General features: G+C 50.9%; 2 protein-coding genes and 1 long non-coding RNA gene across 6 annotated transcripts in view; 1 reads left to right on the top strand and 2 right to left on the bottom strand.

Annotated features, from left to right (window-relative positions):
• The window catches only part of LOC132460068 (citron Rho-interacting kinase), a 66726-nt gene extending 54701 nt beyond the window's left edge, over positions 1-12025 (top strand). Inside the window, 12 exon segments of the mRNA XM_060055081.1 lie at positions 397-477; positions 826-961; positions 1447-1586; positions 1676-1768; positions 2428-2536; positions 3195-3323; positions 3817-3897; positions 5258-5272; positions 5275-5320; positions 5481-5651; positions 8240-8528; positions 8950-12025. Coding sequence (XP_059911064.1) covers positions 397-477; positions 826-961; positions 1447-1586; positions 1676-1768; positions 2428-2536; positions 3195-3323; positions 3817-3897; positions 5258-5272; positions 5275-5320; positions 5481-5651; positions 8240-8528; positions 8950-8973 — 1314 coding nt within the window. The 3' untranslated portion in view covers positions 8974-12025.
• The window catches only part of LOC132460072 (uncharacterized), a 63185-nt gene continuing 52458 nt past the window's right edge, over positions 10335-21061 (bottom strand). Inside the window, exon 2 of the long non-coding RNA XR_009526335.1 lies at positions 10335-13572. This is a non-coding gene — a long non-coding RNA (uncharacterized LOC132460072). The remainder of the gene's footprint in view (positions 13573-21061) is intronic.
• mtmr3 (myotubularin related protein 3) overlaps positions 10335-21061 on the bottom strand; it is a 35895-nt gene continuing 25168 nt past the window's right edge. For 2 of the 4 annotated variants that reach the window (XM_060055085.1, XM_060055086.1), the window contains 5 exons: positions 19063-20566; positions 16362-16472; positions 15599-15687; positions 14948-14974; positions 10335-14090 (listed from right to left, as the gene is read on the bottom strand). In XM_060055085.1, the coding sequence (XP_059911068.1) occupies positions 13889-14090; positions 14948-14974; positions 15599-15687; positions 16362-16472; positions 19063-20566 (1933 nt within the window). In that variant the 3' untranslated portion in view covers positions 10335-13888. The remainder of the gene's footprint in view (positions 14091-14947; positions 14975-15598; positions 15688-16361; positions 16473-19062; positions 20567-21061) is intronic. The other 2 variants (XM_060055087.1, XM_060055088.1) reach the window with 1 other exon arrangement.

Here is a 21061-nt window from a genome sequence, read left to right as displayed (position 1 = left end):
GAATTCAATGTTGGCTGTTCTCCTAAAAAATAACAAGAATGTTCTCCGATGTGTTCTGAGCTTGGTACCCGGCTGGAAGCCATGCCCAAGAAGGACCAGAGCTGTAATTTCAAAATAACTCCAGCGGTTTACTGCAGATGACCTTTAACCTGACATAAATTACCTGATCCTAGGTCGTCTGGCCCCTGCCGGTTCTGCAGCAGGATGTGAAAGCTCCAGTCACTTTTTAGTTAAAGTGAAGTTTCTCCTCAGGTTGGGTTGTCCTTATGACCCTGCTGACCCTTCCACCCCCTCTCTCCCCTCCCCTCCTCTCCTCTCCCCTCCCCTCCCCTCCCCTCCCCTCCCCTCCCCTCCCCCCCCTCTCCTCCCCTCCCCTCCCCTCCCTGTGTGTTCTAGAAGCTGTTGGGCAACTCTCTGCTGAAGCTGGAGGGAGATGACCGGCTGGACATCAACTGCACGCTGCCTCTCACTGATCAGGTAACTGCACCGACAACTGATGGGGAGAGTTACTCATTTTATCAAGTCAAAAAGTACAACTGTCTTTCCAGTTTTAATGGATATTTCAAAGTAATTGAAAGTGATCATCTCCGGTGGCTCAATCCACTGGTTGTACCAGCCACGCGGGAGATAAGCTTGCCTTGCAGCAGACTCAATCCTCCCTGAGGTTCTGTCCAAGATGTCCCTCCCCTCATTTCCAGCCTGCTCTCCCGTCCGTCCTCGATGTCCGCTCCATAATGACACACACATAAATAATGGCCCTATACTTAAGTGCAGCCTCGCTCGGCGCCCACGGCAGGTCAGCGCTCTGCTCTGTCCCTGCTCCAGATCGTGCTGGTGGGCTCTGAGGAGGGACTCTACGCCCTGAACGTCATCAAGAACTCCCTGACCCACGTCCCGGGGCTGGGCTCCGTGTTCCAGATCCACATCATCAAGGAGCAGGAGAAGCTGCTCATGATCGTTGGTGAGCTGGGCTCGGCTCTGTCGTCAAGGCAACGGTCTTAACTGAAAAACAGACAAAAGGGTTTTCCACAAAAACAGACATTTTTGTGGCTCGTTTCATTTGTTTGTAAGCCTTTCAATTGGCTCCATATAAAGGCATTTTTTGATAATACCCTTGAACTGCAAAGAGCCAATAAACATAAAAAAATGCATTTTCACTCTTCCCACTCCTTAAAACAGTATTTCTTTCCAAGCTTTACAGAAATCACTCTGCATTGATTTAATGAGGTTTCATAATTGTAAAAGTAGATTCTTCTTCAAACTATGAAAAATGTATAACACTTTTGTACAGTTTACAATTTCAGATGCAGTTCATATTGAAGGTCCAATGCTGTAATGTGCATGTGTGTGTGTGTGTGTGTGTGTGTGTGTGTGTGTGTGTGTGTGTGTGTGTGTGTGTGTGTGTGTGTGTGTGTGTGTGTGTGTGTGTGTGTGTGTGTGCGTCAGGGGATGAGAGAGCTCTCTGTCTGGTGGAGATCAAGAGAGTGAAGCAGTCTCTGTCCCAGTCCCACCTGCCCAGCCAATCAGACCTGGCGCCCTACATCTTTGAGACGGTCAAGGGCTGCCACCTGTTCGCAGCCGGACGAGTAGGTGTTTTATTTCCTCAGGAGGTCACAGATGGGTGATGATGATGATGATGATGATGATGATGATGATGATGACCCCTTTTCTCCAGATTGACAACGGCCCGTGTATATGTGCTGCCATGCCCAGCAAAATCACTATCCTACGCTACAACGAAAATCTCAACAAGTTCTGCATCCGTAAGGTGTGCGGCTCCTTCCGTTGGTCTGCTAGAAACAGAGAATGTTGATTCAATAATATAAAAAAACCATAAAACACAGTACATTTACATTCACATTGAATGGATTTAGAAGAAGCTTTTATGCAAAGCGACATACAATGAGTACATTTGTCCGCAGCAATCAATCGCTGTCGGTACAGTAAGGATGTTCATAGAAACAAAGTGCAAAGCACGTTCAAGTTCTAGGTTAACCCATTCGCCGTGCACAACAAAGCTAGCCAGGATAATATACTACACAATTCAAAGTACTTTTTTTAAGTGCCAGGACGTACACCATACAATAAGTGCGTTAGAGGGGTGTTTTTAAGAGGGTAAGGGGGGGAGAAGGGGCACTGGGGGGTAAGGGGGGTGGCTATGCAGTGTGCATGTGAACTCTGTGCAGTGCAGCTTTACAATATTTTAGAAATGTAGAAAAAGATGAGTATACTAAACCAAAGACATAACGACATCAATACATCAGTGTGTTATCACAACTACAGCTGAGACTTCATTGAATCCCCCTGAAGTGAATCACCTCCCCAATCATTAAACTAGGGCTAGATCTAGTTGAAAGTTGGATCTAGTCCTGTGAACGATGTATAACGGGTCTCTCTCTGGTCCTGGTTGTGGGTGTGATTCCCCAGGAGATCGAGACCCTTGAGCCCTGCAGCTGCATCCACCTGACCAGCTACAGCGCCATCATCGGCACCAACAAGTTCTACGAGATTGAGATGAAGCAGTTTGCGCTGGAGGGTGAGTGGAAACCGCAGGCCTGCGTCGTGGTCGGCTGTGGAGGAAAAACCAGAGAAAAACCCAGCATATCTCGGACCCATTTCCTGGGTTTTTCTCCAGCTGAATGCTCTCCCAGTGGCATTGCAGGGGTCTTGTATAATACTTTGGCCCTTTGTACAATACACAGGCGTCAGCGAGCAGAAAGCATGGTGTAGGCGGTCCGGTTTTATGTCCAGGCACAAACAGAACTCAGCTCAAAATACTCACCTAATGTTTTTTCGCTGGATGCTGTAATAATGTCTCGGCTGCGTTGAGATTTGTCAAGGAGAAGTTTGTGAGGAATCCCGCTCTGTGGTGATACTGGGTTGAGAGATACATTCAATTAAATCCAACTATATGTTAACAGAGCATTTTATGCAAAAAAAACAGGTAGTAAAAAGTAAAACATACAGTTAAGCAATGAAAATGCATTACATTATGCATAAATACATTATATAAAACATATTCAAGATTTTGCAATAATAAATCAATACATGTTTTGCATTAAAAGAAGAAAGTAATAGGGCAGAGTTATTAGAGTGAACCAGGCCTTTATATATGGCCTGATGGCTCCTGGCGTCCATCAGACATAAACAGGGCCTGGATGTGACCCTATAGGACGAGTTATTTCTGTCCACAGAGTTCCTGGATAAGAACGACACCTCGCTGGCCGGCGCCATGTTCTCCGCCTCCTCCCACTGCTTCCCCATCGCCATCATGCAAGTGGCCAACAGCATGCAGAAGGAGGAGTACCTGCTCTGTTTCCATGGTGAGCCGCCTCCACGAGCGCCCACACACACACACACACACACACACACACACACACACACGCACACACTTTCTGCCATGTATTCAGCGATCCAACACTTGTATTGATGGCACTGTGATGCTAGACACTGTTTGCTCGGGAAAGGCCGTGCTACTGGATAATGTAGTCTCCTTCTACCTTTGCTAAATCCCTCGTTAAATCTTGTATAATCTTCCTTAGTGTAAAGTAAAGATGTTTGTAACACGATATGCTGCACAACAACAACTGCTCATCTCCTTCACATATGACAGCCATTCAAAACAGAGAACCGTTTCCATTTATTTTCGTCGTGCAGCAATATCTGTAGTGACACCAATATTAACACGTCTTTTTTTTTCCCCCCCCCGATGTGAAGCTTCGATTGAGGGACGAGGCCGTCTGCTCGACGACTGAATGTTCACGATGTATAAAACACTAGAGTCCCGCTAACGGCCGTGTTGACTTCCTGCCGCAGAGTTCGGGGTGTTTGTGGACGCGTACGGGAGGAGGAGTCGCACCGACGACATCAGGTGGAGCCGCCTCCCTCTGGCCTTCGGTGAGCAGCATCCATCCCAAAGACACACACACGCACGCACACACGCACACACGCACGCACGCACGCACGCACGCACGCACGCACGCACGCACGCACGCACGCACGCACGCACGCACGCACGCACGCACGCACGCACGCACGCACGCACGCACGCACGCACGCACGCACGCACGCACGCACGCACGCACGCACGCACGCACGCACGCACGCACGCACGCACGCACGCACGCACGCACGCACGCACGCACGCACGCACGCACGCACGCACGCACGCACGCACGCACGCACGCACGCACGCACGCACGCACGCACGCACGCACGCACGCACGCACGCACGCACGCACGCACGCACGCACGCACGCACGCACGCACGCACGCACGCACGCACGCACGCACGCACGCACGCACGCACGCACGCACGCACGCACGCACGCACGCACGCACGCACGCACGCACGCACGCACGCACGCACGCACGCACGCACGCACGCACGCACGCACGCACGCACGCACGCACGCACGCACGCACGCACGCACGCACGCACGCACGCACGCACGCACGCACGCACGCACGCACGCACGCACGCACGCACGCACGCACGCACGCACGCACGCACGCACGCACGCACGCACGCACGCACGCACGCACGCACGCACGCACGCACGCACGCACGCACGCACGCACGCACGCACGCACGCACGCACGCGTACAGGCCTTTCACACACATGCCACCCACAGCCAGAGATGAGCCGCGTCAGACGTGTTCACACATACTGGAGATTCTCCGGATAATTTACGCGAGGGGTGGCGCCCGGGTTGAGTGTGCAGGCGGAGGACGGGATGCAGAAAGTATGCAGTTGGTCGCAGTGTTTTGTTTTACGTCACATGAAAATCGCAGGTTTGGCGTCGAACTCCGTAAGAGAGTGAGTGTGGGAAGCAGAACGCAAAACACAGGCGAGAAGAGAAACGTACGAAGCAGCTCCACTCTGTGCCGGTTTCACGGTCACATGATAGAAACGTCATCCACACATCAGCAACACGCCCACTTGCTCGGGCTGAATTCTCCGGCTATCTGATTCTCCAGACTTTACGTCTAGGGGCCTGGCCAGGTTAATTCTGGAGATGCTGATTTTGACATTTGTGTTCACACACACCGCCCGCTGGGAATAATCCAGAGGATGTCCGGTTTACAGTGCGTGTGGGTCTCCGCACACACACACACACACACACACACACACACACACACACACACACACACACACACACACACACACACACACACACACACACACACACACACACACACACACACACACACACGTCCTGTGGTGTAACCTCCTCCTCACCTCTCCTCTTCCAGCCTACAGAGAGCCCTACCCAACTCCCTGGACGTGATAGAGGTCCAGGTCCACGCCTCCCTGGGGTAAGTGTGTATAAATACACCCTGTTACACTGACGTCACAGCAGTCTAAACACAGACTTAACCAATTACACAGCAATACGATCCCACACTGTGATATGACAGCATGAATATCAGCCGCGTGTGCTGACCCCGTCTCTCTGCCCGACGGGCGTGTCTGCAGGCCGCTGGTGCTGGCCCACCTGGACATCCCCAACCCCCGCTACCTGGGCCCAGCCATCTCCTCTGGGGCCATCTACCTGGCCTCCACCTACCAGAACAAGCTGAGGGTCATCTGCTGCAAGGGCAGCCTGATCCGGGAGTCCGGGGAACAGAGGAGCACGTCCAGCCGCGGGTCAGCTCTCGCTACACACGCACACACACACACACACACACACTGTGAATCCTCCTGAAACAAACCGGTCCATTCTTCTCCACCATCGCTTCACTCTCCCCTAACAAATTCCAATGGAGAGAATTTACTTATTTTCCCGAGAATTTACTTATTTTCCCATTTTGGCTGGTGGTAAAACCTGCTGGTCATGCAGTCACTACTACTCTACCCTAACCCTCTCCCTGATGGTCACTCTCCTTTACCCTTCTCTCTGCTCAAAAAGCTTCTGATCCCCCTTACCCTCACCCCCCTCAAACCTCACCCTCCCTAACCCTCGCCCTAACTCTCACTCTCCCTAACTCTCACTCTCCTAAACCCTCAGCCTAACTCTCACTCTCCCTAACTCTCACTCTCCCTAACTCTCACTCTCCCTAACTCTCACTCTCCCTAACTCTCACTCTCCCTAACTCTCACTCTCCTAAACCCTCAGCCTAACTCTCACTCTCCCTAACTCTCACTCTCCTAAACCCTCAGCCTAACTCTCACTCTCCCTAACTCTCACTCGCCCTAACTCTCACTCTCCCTAACTCTCACTCTCCCTAACTCTCACTCTCCTAAACCCTCAGCCTAACTCTCACTCTCCCTAACTCTCACTCTCCCTAACTCTCACTCTCCCTAACTCTTACTCTCCCTAACTCTCACTCTCCCTAACTCTCACTCTCCCTAACTCTCACTCTCCCTAACTCTCACTCTCCCTAACTCTCACTCTCCCTAACTCTCACTCTCCCTAACTCTCACTCTCCCTAACTCTCACTCTCCTAAACCCTCAGCCTAACTCTCACTCTCCCTAACTCTCACTCTCCCTAACTCTCACTCTCCCTAACTCTTACTCTCCCTAACTCTCACTCTCCCTAACTCTCACTCTCCCTAACTCTCACTCTCCCTAACTCTCACTCTCCCTAACTCTCACTCTCCCTAACTCTCACTCTCCCTAACTCTCACTCTCCCTAACTCTCACTCTCCCTAACTCTCACTCTCCCTAACTCTCACTCTCCTAAACCCTCAGCCTAACTCTCACTCTCCCTAACTCTCCCTCTCCCTAACTCTCACTCTCCCTAACTCTTACTCTCCCTAACTCTCACTCTCCTAAACCCTCAGCCTAACTCTCACTCTCCCTAACTCTCACTCTCCCTAACTCTCACTCTCCCTAACTCTCACTCTCCCTAACTCTTACTCTCCCTAACTCTCACTCTCCCTAACTCTCACTCTCCCTAACTCTCACTCGCCCTAACTCTCACTCTCCCTAACTCTCACTCTCCCTAACTCTCACTCTCCCTAACTCTCACTCTCCCTAACTCTCACTCTCCCTAACTCTCACTCTCCCTAACTCTCACTCTCCCTAACTCTCACTCTCCCTAACTCTCACTCTCCTAAACCCTCAGCCTAACTCTCACTCTCCCTAACTCTCACTCTCCCTAACTCTCACTCTCCCTAACTCTTACTCTCCCTAACTCTCACTCTCCCTAACTCTCACTCTCCCTAACTCTCACTCTCCCTAACTCTCACTCTCCCTAACTCTCACTCTCCCTAACTCTCACTCTCCCTAACTCTCACTCTCCCTAACTCTCACTCTCCCTAACTCTCACTCTCCCTAACTCTCACTCTCCCTAACTCTCACTCTCCCTAACTCTTACTCTCCCCTCACTCTCCCTAACCCTCATTCTCCTCAACAGACTATTCTTAGTTCTCCTCTCTTCCTACCTTCCTCATACCTCACTAACACTCACCCCCCCCTAACATTTCCTCCAACCTCTTTTTGCTGAGGCTTTACTTTGGCAAATATTTGACAGAGGAAGAGCGGCATTTCCAGTCAACTGTGTCCGGTTGATAAAAAAAACGGACAAAGGAAGCTTTTACCCCGCCTGAATCCTTGTTCGTGGTCTAAAAGTATGCGCATTTATAAATGTAATAGCAGAATATATCACAAACTTCATCTCCATATACAAATCGGCACCAACCAGTGTATTTACAAAGTTGACCTGCGCCATCTGCTGGAGGATCCAGACAAGGGCACCCTGAAAGACATTAAAAAAACGTGTTCATGAAATATGTAAACAGAGTCAAACACACAAATCACAGAACATGAAATAGAATGTACATGTCAAATGTGCAAATTGGAAAGTATATAAATATGTTCCATGTCATTGAATTTGAATGCAGGTGGAATCATAATAAGACAAATTAGTCAACTACAATCAATTTGTTTCCATAAATAGCCTTCGTCATAAGTGAAGTTGAGACAGAGACGTAACACGGAATGTGTGAGCAAACGGTGCATCTGTTTCCGCTCAAATGTTTCCCACTTTTTGGCTTAACCTTTTATAGATAGTGAGAGAGAAATCTAAGAATTTTCCTGACGCTCCTAAACATTGAACATATTCAAGAAGCCTCCAATGTTCAGATTGATCAGAAGGTCGAATCAAAGATATCCTGTCGCAGATTGACATCACCAAATAATACGCACACAACCGATAATCACATCACTCCGGAGGATCAGACCTGCGGACCTTTGCCCACTGGGTGTGTGTTCCTCTCCCCGACTCCAACAGCAGTCCCAGCAAGCGCGGCCCCCCCACCTACACAGAGCACATCACCAAGCGCCTGGCGTCGGGCCCCGGAAGCCACGAGGGCCTCCACCGCGAGCCCAGCACGCCGCACCGCTACCGGGAGGGCCGGACCGAGTTCCGGCGGGACAAGTCCCCGGCGCGGCCCCTGGAGCGGGAGAAGTCCCCGGGCCGGGTGCACGACGGCCGCAGGGAGCGCTCCCCCAGCCGTTTCGGGGAGAGCGGCCGGCTGCACTCCAGCTCCGTCCGCACCCAGCTCACGCCCGTCAACAAGGTAGCTGCCACCGCTGGACCCGGGACGTCCCATAAGGGGATCAGGGCAACTACAGAATACTTTGTATTAAGGTCGCATTTTATATTTGCTGTTCAGAAGTTCCTATTTACAAACCGAATACTAAAACTAAATTGCACCGATTCTACACAGATTGTGTATTATTGTTATTGCCGCTCCTGATTGGTTTAGTGGTAGGGCCATGGAATGTCTTTCTATAGTTCACTGATCATTGGCCTCGCCTAACAGCCATAGTATTGGCTAATTATTCCCCCAATTGGAAGCTAGCTTAAAGCTGTTACATAGTAAACATTATTATTTATAAGGGCCTACCATTATGAATGAATGTGTATCTACTTGCATAGCAACTGTTGGGGACACAAATCGATTGTGAATCTGTGTGGCTGTCCCGTCTCTCTTGCAGGTGTGGGATCAGTCATCTGTGTGACCCCGTCTCCCTGTTTGTCGCTTCTGATTGGATGCTGAGGAGAACAGCATCTTAACTCCCTCTGCGTCCACACACCACGGAGCGTGGGACCCGCCGGCTGTACATAGCGCCCATCCCAGCTCCTCGTTCCACCACACAAGACACTTGCAATGGAAGATCTGTACTTGGTTATAACAGCCATCGGATGCGTGTGTATAGGATACGTGTGTTCAATGCAGGATTTCGGGGCAGCAGATCAAAACGGACACGCACGCGCGCACACACACACACACACACACACACACACACACACACACACACACACACACACACACACACACACACACACACACACACACACACACACACACACAAACTGTAAATAGTTGTTTACGTTTTTATATACCAAAGGGAAGAGAAGGCTGGTGAAGCCGTGTCTATTTTTTTTTAAAGAAATGCATTTCTAACAATGTTGCAGGGAGATTAATTGTGTCACTGGGAGAAAAATCTATCATCAACTTTCAATTATAATCTGAAGAAAATGAATCGGCTTTCTCTGTTCAGGTAAACGCACCTGTAGTGAATGCTTTGAACGGTTGAACAGGACAGCACTTCGCACACAAGGTGGAATTGAAATAGGATTCAACGACTCACGGGCGTGGGAACTCTGGTTGTGACGGACCTTAATTGGACGCTTAATTAACCAACATAGGGCCTAATTCAATGACGATTGTTGCTACAAAGCTTCCTTTTGTTTGTTGTGGTGACCCTATGGTTACATTCAATATGAAGCAAACGGCACCAGGCTTGGTCGTGAACCAAGACTTCCTAAGCGGGCTCAGTCACAAAGCAACTCCGTCACCGACCCTCTTTCTCCGTGCCTGACGCTGGTTGTTGTACAGACGTCTTTGCGCTCGGTTAGTTTACAATAAGTTTTTTTGTTCGTTTCTTTACTCCTGTGCAGTAAACTATGATGCAATAGTTGTAAAAACCGCAGGGCACACGGCCGTCACTTAGGTGTATCGCTTCCTCTGATGGAGTGTTGCCAGATTGGGCCAGTTGTCCAGCCCAATCTTGCAACACCGCTCTGGGGGCCAGCAGGTGAGTCCCCCGTGTGTCGCGTCAAGGAGCATGAGCTTTCTGGAGCGGCAGCCTCTTCTCTTGGTTGTGCTTTTCTTGTCATGTGGCCGATTGAATTTACATTTGATTCTGTATTCATTGATGTGAGACGATAACTAAACATTTTTTGTCTCGATTTTAAAAAACATGTAAAAAGGTGCAGAAAATTAAACATGACTTGGTCTAGCGATAACAGTGGCCCTGTGTACATCATGGGATGCAGAGTATGTGGTTGTTTTTGTGTGAAGGCTTGGCAAAACAACCCGGGTAATGTCTATTTTATTGTTGTTCTTCAAACTACAACAATGTTATGCTCCAAGTAATTCAACAAAAATCAAAAGATTCAGACATAACAAGTAGCAATTGTTGCAGGAAAACGCTATGTACAGCTTCAAAACTCTAGACAGGGCAGGGGAAAGACTGAAAGTGCTTATCGTCAACAAAAAAGGGGAAAACAGAGAAAGTATAGGAAATCATCATCCCTTTGGGAGAAACTAATAAAACTGCTTGCCAGATTGGTCGGAAAATCGGGCCCAATCTGGCAACACTGCTTGGCACTGGTCTCTAATAAGAGACGGTCAACTCAAATATTCACGCAAACTCGCTTCAAAGTCACTTTATTCTCGGGTTAACTGCTTGTTCACAAAGCACCCAATGAAATGTCTGTGTCCAAGACCAACAACCAGATCCGCAGATACCTTTTTCCAATTTAGAACCCCCTTATTGCAACAAATAGGGGTACGGAATGGCCTTGTGGTGACACTGTTTTTGCCTCTACTCAGAAGAGTTCTTTCTCGTACATCCACTCAAGACGTTGTCAAGGGGGCGAACTGAATGAAGGTTTTCAGATTTCCCATTCCTGGTGTGTTTCCAAAGTGTGCAGGGACCCCCCACCATGCATGTGTAATGGTGTGTGTATTCGTGCGATGGTGAGGTGGGGGACTGACATGATTAGGTTTGAAGCTGCCAAAGCCTTTACAACATTTGTGAGCAGTGAGGGGGACGACGTCGACGACACCTGCATGATCTGGTCTCCCTCCCAGCATAACACTTGATTGTTTTGAAGGGTGACCAAACATGGACACCCTCCATCATGATTGCAGGACTCTAAATCGACGTTCGGATTGTATTTGTACAATTCTTTCACATGTGTTTTGATAAACGTCACAAATAGAGATGTGAGATGTCCATTCACAGCCTGCAGAACAGGAGGGAAGAGGGAAAAGGGAAGAGGGAAACCAAGTAAACATTGAGCCTTTCTGACAAGGCTCCAGTAACCCTGACAGGGTTATAACTGGAGTGATCGTCTTACCCTTAGCAGCAACGCACACACACACACACGCACAACCACACAGCGCAAGAGATGATTAATGATTCGGCCGAGCTTGTCCAACCCAAAGATACGGAAAAGGACCATCAAGGCTGTTCTCAACACGGCAAATTGTCGCCAAAGAACTACTAAATGTGAATCGATGTTTGGACTTTTTGTCATGTGAAGGAGGCTATACTTGTGTGTACAAAATAGAGGTAGTGTTTGTATGTGGATGTCCTAATGGAGCCCTGCGTAAGACTACGGCCGAGGGGAAGGAAGGTTTGGTTGTTTAAGGTGCAGGCTGCTGGCTTTACTTGCTGCATACCACTTTTGGGGTGTTTATTTTCTCACCAGCATTTCAAAGCATATCATGAGCTACGCCTGTGTGTGTGTGTGTGTGTGTGTGTCACTTCCACAGGTAGGTTTGGATTGTTAGAATTTTCGCAGACTGTCCTTGAGCTGAGAAGGGTCTGGTATTGGACTCACTCATGACTGTATATCTCTCATATACTCTCCATAAATATTCAGTCTACATGTGTTGTGCCTGCACTATGGCCGAATTCAGATGACCATACCAAACTGTGCCTGATGGTCAGTTCTAGATGGAATACAGATGCGATTATTCCATCTGTTGGCCTCGGCCCTCTCCAAACAAAAATAAAGGTTGAAGGACCTGCAGCACCATGGCCCTTCATGCTAAAAATAAAACAATAATTAATGAAAAGAGAAATCGTTGCATTTCCAAGGAAAAACTAATAGCACTTAACGCAGCACACGTGTCAAGTGTGAACTATTTAAAAAGGAGAAAAATTCTACAGCTTGACAATATAGATTTGGTTGTAATGAACAGAGGAAAATTAGACCAGAAAAAAAAAGAAAATCAAGGAAAACAAGAAACTTTTTTGGTGACTAATTTTAGTGAGCCACGATTCAAAAGGATTCTATACATTTGTTTAGCCTTTTTCTTAAATGCTATATACGTCTCTGAATATATTATTTAATTCATTCATTTGCTTTACAAAACCAAAGTGTGTGTGTGTGTGTGTGAGGAGGTGGGCAGTGGGCTGGCAGGCAGGCAGGGTGCAGGCTAGCCGGTGGTCCTGCAGGAGTGTGGAAGGTCTTCTCCGCACAGGGAAACCCCAAGACGGAAATGACAACGCAGACGACAGGGCAGCGCAACCAAGGTCATGGGGGCCAGCCGTGTCGTTTAACCCCCCTAAGCACCTTCACTTTCATCTTTTCAATGTTTGCCATCACCTACCCCACCCCAAATATCAATTCCAACATACTCTTAAGTAAATAATAATAAAAAAAAAATATATGTGTGTGTATCTCCGTCAATATCCTCCCATGGTGTCCAGCCTGTGGCAGGCCAGGGCCCCAACATGACCTTGCTTGTGGTGTCGGCTGAAGACTGGCTGTCCTCTGGAACAGGTGTCTTCACAAGGCTGTCCAGCACCCAGGACCTGCTGGGGAGAGACGCCAGCGAGGGCGGGGGGGTGCTGAAGTGGTTGCAGACAGGAGAGGCCAGGGGAGGGGGGCTGTGGTGCAGTCCTCTTGAGCGTGGCAGGAGAACAATGGCCACATTGTCAATGGTCAACAACACTGCTCTCTGATGAAGGTCACCAAGAGGACGGGTCCCCCCTCATCATACACCACTCTGGGAGGAGGAGGAGGAGGAGGAGGAGGAGGAGGAGGAGGAAGAAGCCCTTGGGGATGGAGGGGGGACTGGTGGTGGGTTCAGCTCGGAGCACTTGTTCAATGGAGCTCCGTTGGGGACGAATGCCTGACATCCTGTTCCGGTCTTTCCAGAGAGATGCTTGTGTCATGACGGCAGGATTCAACATCTTATGACCTCATGTGTCGTGAGGTGATAAAGCGCAAAAGAGGGTGAAATACTCTGCAGTTGTTGGACAGAAAGGGGTCACTGGTTTGGACAGAGAACCTGCTACTGGGAGGCGGAGGGGGGCTGATGGGAGAGGGGGGAAAGGGTAAGAACAAAGTAACATTTATTGCAGGGGTTTCCATGATCTTCTGGCGGGCTCAATGTCAAAGTGCAGCCCGTCTGGGGGAGCAGGCACTCCTGGGCCTTAAGGTGCTGTCCGACAGACCGCCGGCCTGCTCAGCAATATGCATGTTCAGTTGTTTGCATTTTCCCATCGCTCTCTCACTCTCAGCCTGCTATGCTGCTAACACACATACACACACACACACACGCATGGCAAACACACTCACTCAAGGAGACGGCTGCCCATCAAAGTTCATCAAGCTTCTACTGTACACGTTCCTCTCTTGTAAATACACTTCAATCCGTAGTACACACAGACACACACACACACACTTCCATGGGATACTCTGTGTAGCTCCTGTGCTCTCTCGCAGCAGTATAGCGGCACCGCCGGCTGGGGGGTAAAGGGATAGAGCCTAGTGTTTCGTCCGGCCCACAGCCCCCCCCGCCACCCCCCCGCCACCCCCCCACCCTGTAAGTCCCGGGGGTGTTGGGCTTTAGTCGGAGCTGACTGTGATGCCCTGGTCCTGCTCCGCGTCCAGGGGCCCCAGACTCGGGGCCAGGCGGGGGCCCATGCCGGGGCAGGGCGTCAGGTTGCCATAGCAGGACTTGCACACGCGGCTGGGCTCGAACAGCTGCTGGCTTGGCACGGGGATCTTCTGATCGCAGCAGCTGGCGCAGAACACGTTACCGCAGTTCCTGTGAGGGGGGGGGGGGGGGGGGGGGGCAAGATCGTTAACCCCCATTGCCCACACTGGTCACTCATTATGGTATTATACGTTACAGGTGAGAGACGAAGAGCTGCTCTTATCTTTCTTTGTATACATGCAGGCGTTAGCCTCAATGCTCTCACACGCAGATGTGCATCAACAACAACAACAACAACAACAAAAAAAACAACCCAAAAAAAACATGAACAAAAAACATGATGCATGAGAAGATGAGCGACTGGACAATGAGGACAGCTTTGTCTTTGATCAGAACCCCCCCACTAGAAGTCTAGTCGAGTCCCCCCCCCCCGGTAGAGTACGAGTCCTGGCCAGGAGCGGGGCTTCACCCCTGAGCACGCCACCGACCTCTGATGCAGAACCATGCAGCAAGCGGTTGAGCTGCAGGGGGAGGATGGTGGGTGGGAGGGAGAGGCAGCATAAGGCCAGAACTGGGGTTGCTATGGGGACCGGATTGGATGGAAGGGAGGTGGTGGGGGTGGGGGGGGCAAAGAAGGAAGCACGTGACGTCGTGGATGGACAGGCGAGAGGTTAGCAGTGTAGCGACCCCTTGCGCCACCGTCCAAACCCGTTGTCACGGTGCAAGGGTTAAATGGTGGAAAGCCGTGCCGTACTGCAGGCCTCTCACGCTATGAGTCAGAGTGGGCGGTGCGCTGGTTCTACGCCTCAACAGAACCCACAGGGCAGGGAGGATGCAGTGTGCGTGCGTGCGTGTGTGTATATATATGTGCATGTGTGAGTGTGTGAGGTGCTAGGAGGGGAGGGTTCTGTCTGGGAGGATGACGAGTACAGGGGTGGGGGGGGGGGGGGGGGAGCACGGGATCTCACCAGACCTCCTGGACAGGCTCTCTTCCACTGTGGAGGAGAGGGTACACAATGGAGAATGTCACATGGGCCAATAAGGCGGCGCACGCACACGCACACAAACACTAGAGCTCCCTCTCTTAATGTGCTGCAGGTCTTCTTAGGAGACCAGGTGGAACAGAAAGCTGGCAAAGCACTGAGCATGAGAATGGAGATTAAGAGAGACAGATCACTTTAAAAAATATGTTCCTGATAACGATGTTTCCACCCTGAATAGTGCCGCGTCCCAGGGATGATGGGTGCAAGCAGGACTGCTCCAAGTTAACAGTTAAATCAGAGGAACAGAGAGCAGACATCAGCAAGCGATGAGGGTATGGGCTAGAGATCGTGAGACACAGGCCTTATTATTATTTCACATGATATGAGCGCCGGACCACAGACAGCACAGAGTAACCTTTGTTCCTACCCCTTAAAAACAAAACATGTAGAACAAACTCACAGAACTGAATGAGTTGGGGAGGGGGGGGGGGTGTATTAACGGCTGTGTGTGTGTGTGTGTGTGTGTGTGTGTGTGTGTGTGTGTGTGTGTGTGTGTGTGTGTGTGTGTGTGTGTGTGTGTGTGTGTGTGTGTGTGTGTGTGTGTGTGTGTGTGTGTGTGTGTGTGCGTGTTTTTACCTGCAGTGATGCTTCCTGCTGGCCAGCCAGAAGCGGCTCTCACAGCGGTAGCACTGGGCGGCGAGGTGGTCCGGGTACCAGCGGGTCACCTGCAACAGGCAGCAAGCACCTCATGTCCTGGAGCCCCCCTAGGGTTGGTCTCACCCCAGACTGGCTCAAGCACCTCATGCCCCCCTAGGGGTGTGCCTTACCCTGAGGATGCATGCTCTGCATCCTTCACAAAGTGATGGCCAATACAGCATGTGGAGCAGCACGTTTATTTAATACCCACGTCCGAGGGGAAGGCTTCCCAGACACGTATAGTACATATAACGCCAGGGTGTGTGTGGAGGGCGAAGCTACGTCTGAGCAGCGGTCCGAGTGAGGGTTAAGCTTAACGGACATCTATAGTATAGTACTCTACTGGGAGTGGCGGATTCCATATACAACATCGCTCATTATTACGCAGCTACACAACAACAGTACTAAAAAAGCGTGGGTCCCAGCCATGGGGATAACACGCCCCCCTCTTTCCTAAAACTTGTGTTTGAGTGTGCGGATTCCATCTGAAACAGTGGGCTCACTGGTTCTTTAAGGACAATCTAAACACCAGCTATGGGTTTTCAGATTGCTATAAATGTGCTCCTTCAAATTTCCATCACCACCCTTAGGAACCTGTACATTATCTAACCTCTGCTCTGACAGACCTGCATGTCCCCACCCTAACCGCCCCTAAACTCTCAACATTTCACCCAGGCCCGCTGCGGCAGAGTGACCGCCGTACCTCCGCGTCCGTCTTGTCCACCTGCTCCCAGCTGGCCTCCGACAGCAGCTCCGTACTGCAGCGCGACAGGCAGTTGGGATCCATGTTGTACTCCGAGTCCATAATGGAGGTCTGCAGAGCAGGGGGCACACACACACACACACACACACACACACACACACACACACACACACACACACACACACACACACACACACACACACACACACACACACACACACACACACACACACACACACACACACCGTCATAACACGATCACACCGCTCGCCCTGTTTTAACAGATCAATTACCTGATGGATCCCTCCATGGTGCACTGATTACTTGATGCAGTACAATTGCTATTGAAGTGAATAACGAAGATAAGAAAAAGGAAGATAAGAGAATAAAAAGGTCAGGAACAAACAGCCTGTCGGATCGGTGTAATCTAGATGGATGGTGTAATCTAGACGGCTGCAGAAATAGCAATATGTTCAGAGGGCACGCCTTCATATCAGGGTCCAACACACGTGAGATCATTGTTTAAACGCATGCCATGGTTCTTGCACCATTTTTAAAGTCAAATTTAAGACTTTTTAAGACCAACACATACATAAATTAAGACCCAAAAAAATTTCTGAAAAATTATTTGATAGAAAAGGTGTGTATAATTGAGTCACTTATACATATCAACCGTAGCCGTAGTACTAGCAGTAGTAGTACTCTTGCAAAGTTATCTCGGAAGCGCGCGGACACGACGATACGCGAACACATTAACCCACCCGTGTCACCCATAATCACCCATGACCGTCGCTTAGCAACCGGACACGCTGGGGTTGATATGTTACCGGACTACTGTAACTACTACGGAGTGATAACAAAGACATGAATCGGGCAATAAATCCACCGTCCTTGACAGCGGTCAAGTTTGGAGTGCGGAGTGGACCAAATGCGAACTACTGCAGCTTTCCTAAGTTAAACCCCAAACTAATCGGAATAAGTGTATGCATGTCGATTATAGCAGACTACACCACCTCTTCTGTAGCCGAATAGAATTATATTACGAACAGATAATTGTATTCCGATTGAGGCGTATTATATGATCCTTTTCTATTCCGATTGAGCTGTTCTTCCACAACTATGCGGATCAGATGTGTCCATGTAAACACGGCTGACAGTGAACACACACACACACACACACACACACACACACACACACACACACACACACACACACACACACACACACACACACACACAGAAGCCGAACTTCCTTATTCGAATATAATGCGAATATCAAAAAATAAATCAAAATTCAAACAAATATTAGGCAGCCCTTAATATTCTAACCTGTTATGGGCAGGCCAAGAGGGAGAGCGTCGGAGAACCCGACGCAGTCTACTCATAATATTGTAATGACCACGGAAGAGGCATTGAATGAAGTATTGATTAGACAGCGATTTATTAGATACCTAATAAACCGTCGGAACACGCAGGACCGGTAACCATAGCAACGCCGGTAAACAAACCCCGCGAAGCCCAATCCAGGTCTTACTGAAGGAATTTAATGGTCATAATATTATTAATAAATATTCGACTATTAATATTAATAAACAAACAAACTTCGAATATGATTTTTGGGAAAAAGTCCGTCACACAATTCAATTAATTTACTGTTTGGAATACTTACATTAAAATGATCCAGCATGAACTGTGATCCATTAGTACCGCGATAAGACATGGCTGTCGGTGTCGTCCGTGGGCCAGTACCTCACATGGATATCCATCTGTTTGCTTTTAGTGGTTTTGTTCACTCATCGAACATGAGGACGTACTGTTTATCGTTTACGCTGCGTGACAGCTCTCTTTTTATGAAAGATGCGATCCCGTATTTGGCTAGATAGGCCGTTTTGTTTTCGACTTCGCAAACTCAGAATCTGGGAACATAGCAGCCAAGACGTTACTAATGTCCTCGTTCGATTTGAAGGAATTATGTCTGCTCACCGTGTGGAGAACCCACAATACCTCCGCCTTCTGGGTTTCTGGTGGCGACGCAAAGCCGGTTAACGCCGTCTGATGTGAAGTACTAGCCACGGATGCTGAACTTTTCAGTCCACTTCTTTCAAATAATACGGGCATCGCTGTAGTCCCGCTAGCTGCCACGGAGTATCGGATATATTTCTGCGACCTCATGTGGGACTCAAGAGCTTTTGCTCCCATGGTCCCTAGTATGAATGCCTTTCGGGATAAACAACACCTTGCCTCGTAGTCACCTGCCTTCTCCAACCACCCCCGAAACGTATCTTCCTCAAACCATTTCTCATTGAATTTGCACTGTCCCATCCTGAAAGTAGCGCAAGTTGGCCTAATGATGTCAACCGTCACTAGCTAAAAGTAGCGCCAGCAAGTTAGCCTACAGAGGCAGCTGCAGGCTGCAGATGCAACCGGCCCCCGATGACTGATGTCAACGTTAACGTAACGTAAAACTCCTGAAAATGCCGTAATTAAAAGACGCACTAGGTGATTTGTTGTGCGCGACAATTTCCCATAGTCTTAAAAAAACCTCTGCAAAATTTAATACCTAGAGCAAATTTACAGTAAATTTAAGACAATTTATGGCCTTAATTTTACACAAAAAAAATTAAGACTTTTTAAGACTTTTTAAGGACCCGCGGGAACCATGGCATGCAGTGATGGTCCCAGTGACGGTGACGGGCCTCACCCCTTCGTCTCCCTGGTCTCCGTTGAGCCGCGGGCAGCCCCCGTGCTGCTGCTGGTTCTCCAGCCGCGTGCGCAGCTCCTGCATCTGCCTCTTCAGGCTCTCCACCTCCTTCTGGTGGCACGCCTCCATCTGCCGCAGCCGCTGCTGGATGGCGTCGGGGTGCAGCGTCAGCCCGTCGTCGTCCAGGTGCAGGCGGGACTGCTGCTCGGGGCCGCCGGCCGGGCGGCCCGCGGGCATGTGGGTGCAGCGGTGCGGGCAGAAGCCGCGGGGCTGCGGGCCCAGGGAGCCGCCGCTGGCCAGAGAGGCCTGCCGGCTCAGCGGGCCCCGCTCGGCGGCCGCCTTGGCCCAGGCGGGGGCCCCGTTGCAGGGCTCCTCGCCGTTGCACAGCCCCTCGCCGTTGGTGGACTGGAAGGCACTGAGGGAGGGCCGCTTGTGGGCCCCGCTGGGAGTCCTGGCGACCGCCGGCAGCTGCCTGGCCTCCAGGCCGTTCGTCCTGGCGGGCGGGGGCAGGGGTCTGCTGGTCTGGGGGCCGGGCGGCGACGGCGCCGCTGGCTCCAGCGGACCGCAAGTCTCGTCCGTCAGAGTCTCGGTGGAGCTCTCCATGAGAGACGCAGTCTTATTGGCCGGCGCCAGGGGCTTTGGGGGCTCGCCACAGTGACAGCTGAGCCCCGGCTCGACCGAGGTGCCAACAAGGCAGCCGTTGGTGTGAGTTCTGTGGGATGCAGCGTCCTCTGGCTCAAGGGGCCACGCCGACTGCCCCTGTGGCTGGGGCTCAGTCCAACCGTCCATCACCTGCTTGACCAGCTCTTCTAAGATCCTACCCACGTCAGCCTCCAGGCTCTGCTGCATCCGGTCCGTTTCCTCTGACGTGCTGGCAGGGAGGGGAGGGACGCCTGGGAAACCCCCCTCCGCTGCCGACGCCGGCGCCACGTCCTCTTCAGGATGGCCGTTGCACAGCGGCTCACTCTGACTCTCCGTTCCGCCATCAACCTCCGCACGCTTCTCGTCGCTCTCTACACTTTCTATACCTTTCCCCGTGTCTGTGTCTCCGTTGGAGACGACCTGAGCCACGCCCCTCTCTCTGTGGACGGCCGCCGCCACCGCCGCCGCCACCTCCTCCTTGGTGGCCTCTCGCAGGATGTTCTCCATCTGGCCCTCCGCCACGCCCGGCGCCACCGACAGCTCCGCCTCCTGCCGCTCCGGGGGCCCCGCCGGCGGGACGCCGGGCGACTGCGGCCGCTGCGGCCTGGGTCCCCGCTCCTCCGGCCGGGGCTCGGGTTCGGCCGTGTCCGCGTACATCGGACCGTCGGCCCGGTCCTCCGGGTCCTCCGGGCCCCCCGCTCCGCCGCCGGGCCCCGCGGTGACGCAGCTGAGCTCCAGGGAGCGCCGGTGGTCCTGCCACTTCTCGTTGAGGCTGGGGTCGCTGGAGCGACGGTTGGGGGCAGCCATGCTGCCGAGCTCGCAGGCGCTGGGCAGGTTGTCGAAGGAGCGGGTCTTGGGGCGTCTGCGTCGAGGAGAGAAGGGAGAGTCTTTTTGGCCAAACGGGAGAGACTGCTAATACATTTACATTTAGCGCATTTAGTTTTTATCCAAAGCGACTTACAGTAAGTACATCCGTCAGAAGAAGGAGAAACATTATATCGCTGTCAGTACAGTATTGATGTTCATAGAACCGAGTGCCAAGCACAAGCAATTGCTAGGTCAACCTTTTGTAAGTATTACTTTTAAGGACGTAAAACACACAATAAGTGCGTCCATTACGTGCCAGGACGTTGAACATACAGTAAGTGTGTTAATTTAGTGCAAGGACGTTGAACATACAATAAGTGTGTTCATTAAGTGGCAGGACGTTCAACATACAATACGTGCATAAGAGTGGTATGGAGGAGTTGGGGGGTAAGGGGGAGGCTAAGCAGAGTCTTAGTGAACTCAGAACAAATGATTCTTGAGCCTTTTGCAGAATCTAATACGTCGTGCATGTGGCATGTGACAGAGTGCC

This window comes from Gadus macrocephalus, chromosome 6 (genome assembly GCF_031168955.1).
Source record: "Gadus macrocephalus chromosome 6, ASM3116895v1".
In the NCBI taxonomy this organism is placed as follows: Eukaryota; Metazoa; Chordata; class Actinopteri; order Gadiformes; family Gadidae; genus Gadus; species Gadus macrocephalus.
Note: the sequence above shows the minus strand (reverse complement) of the source record. Positions and strands in the feature narration are given on the sequence as shown.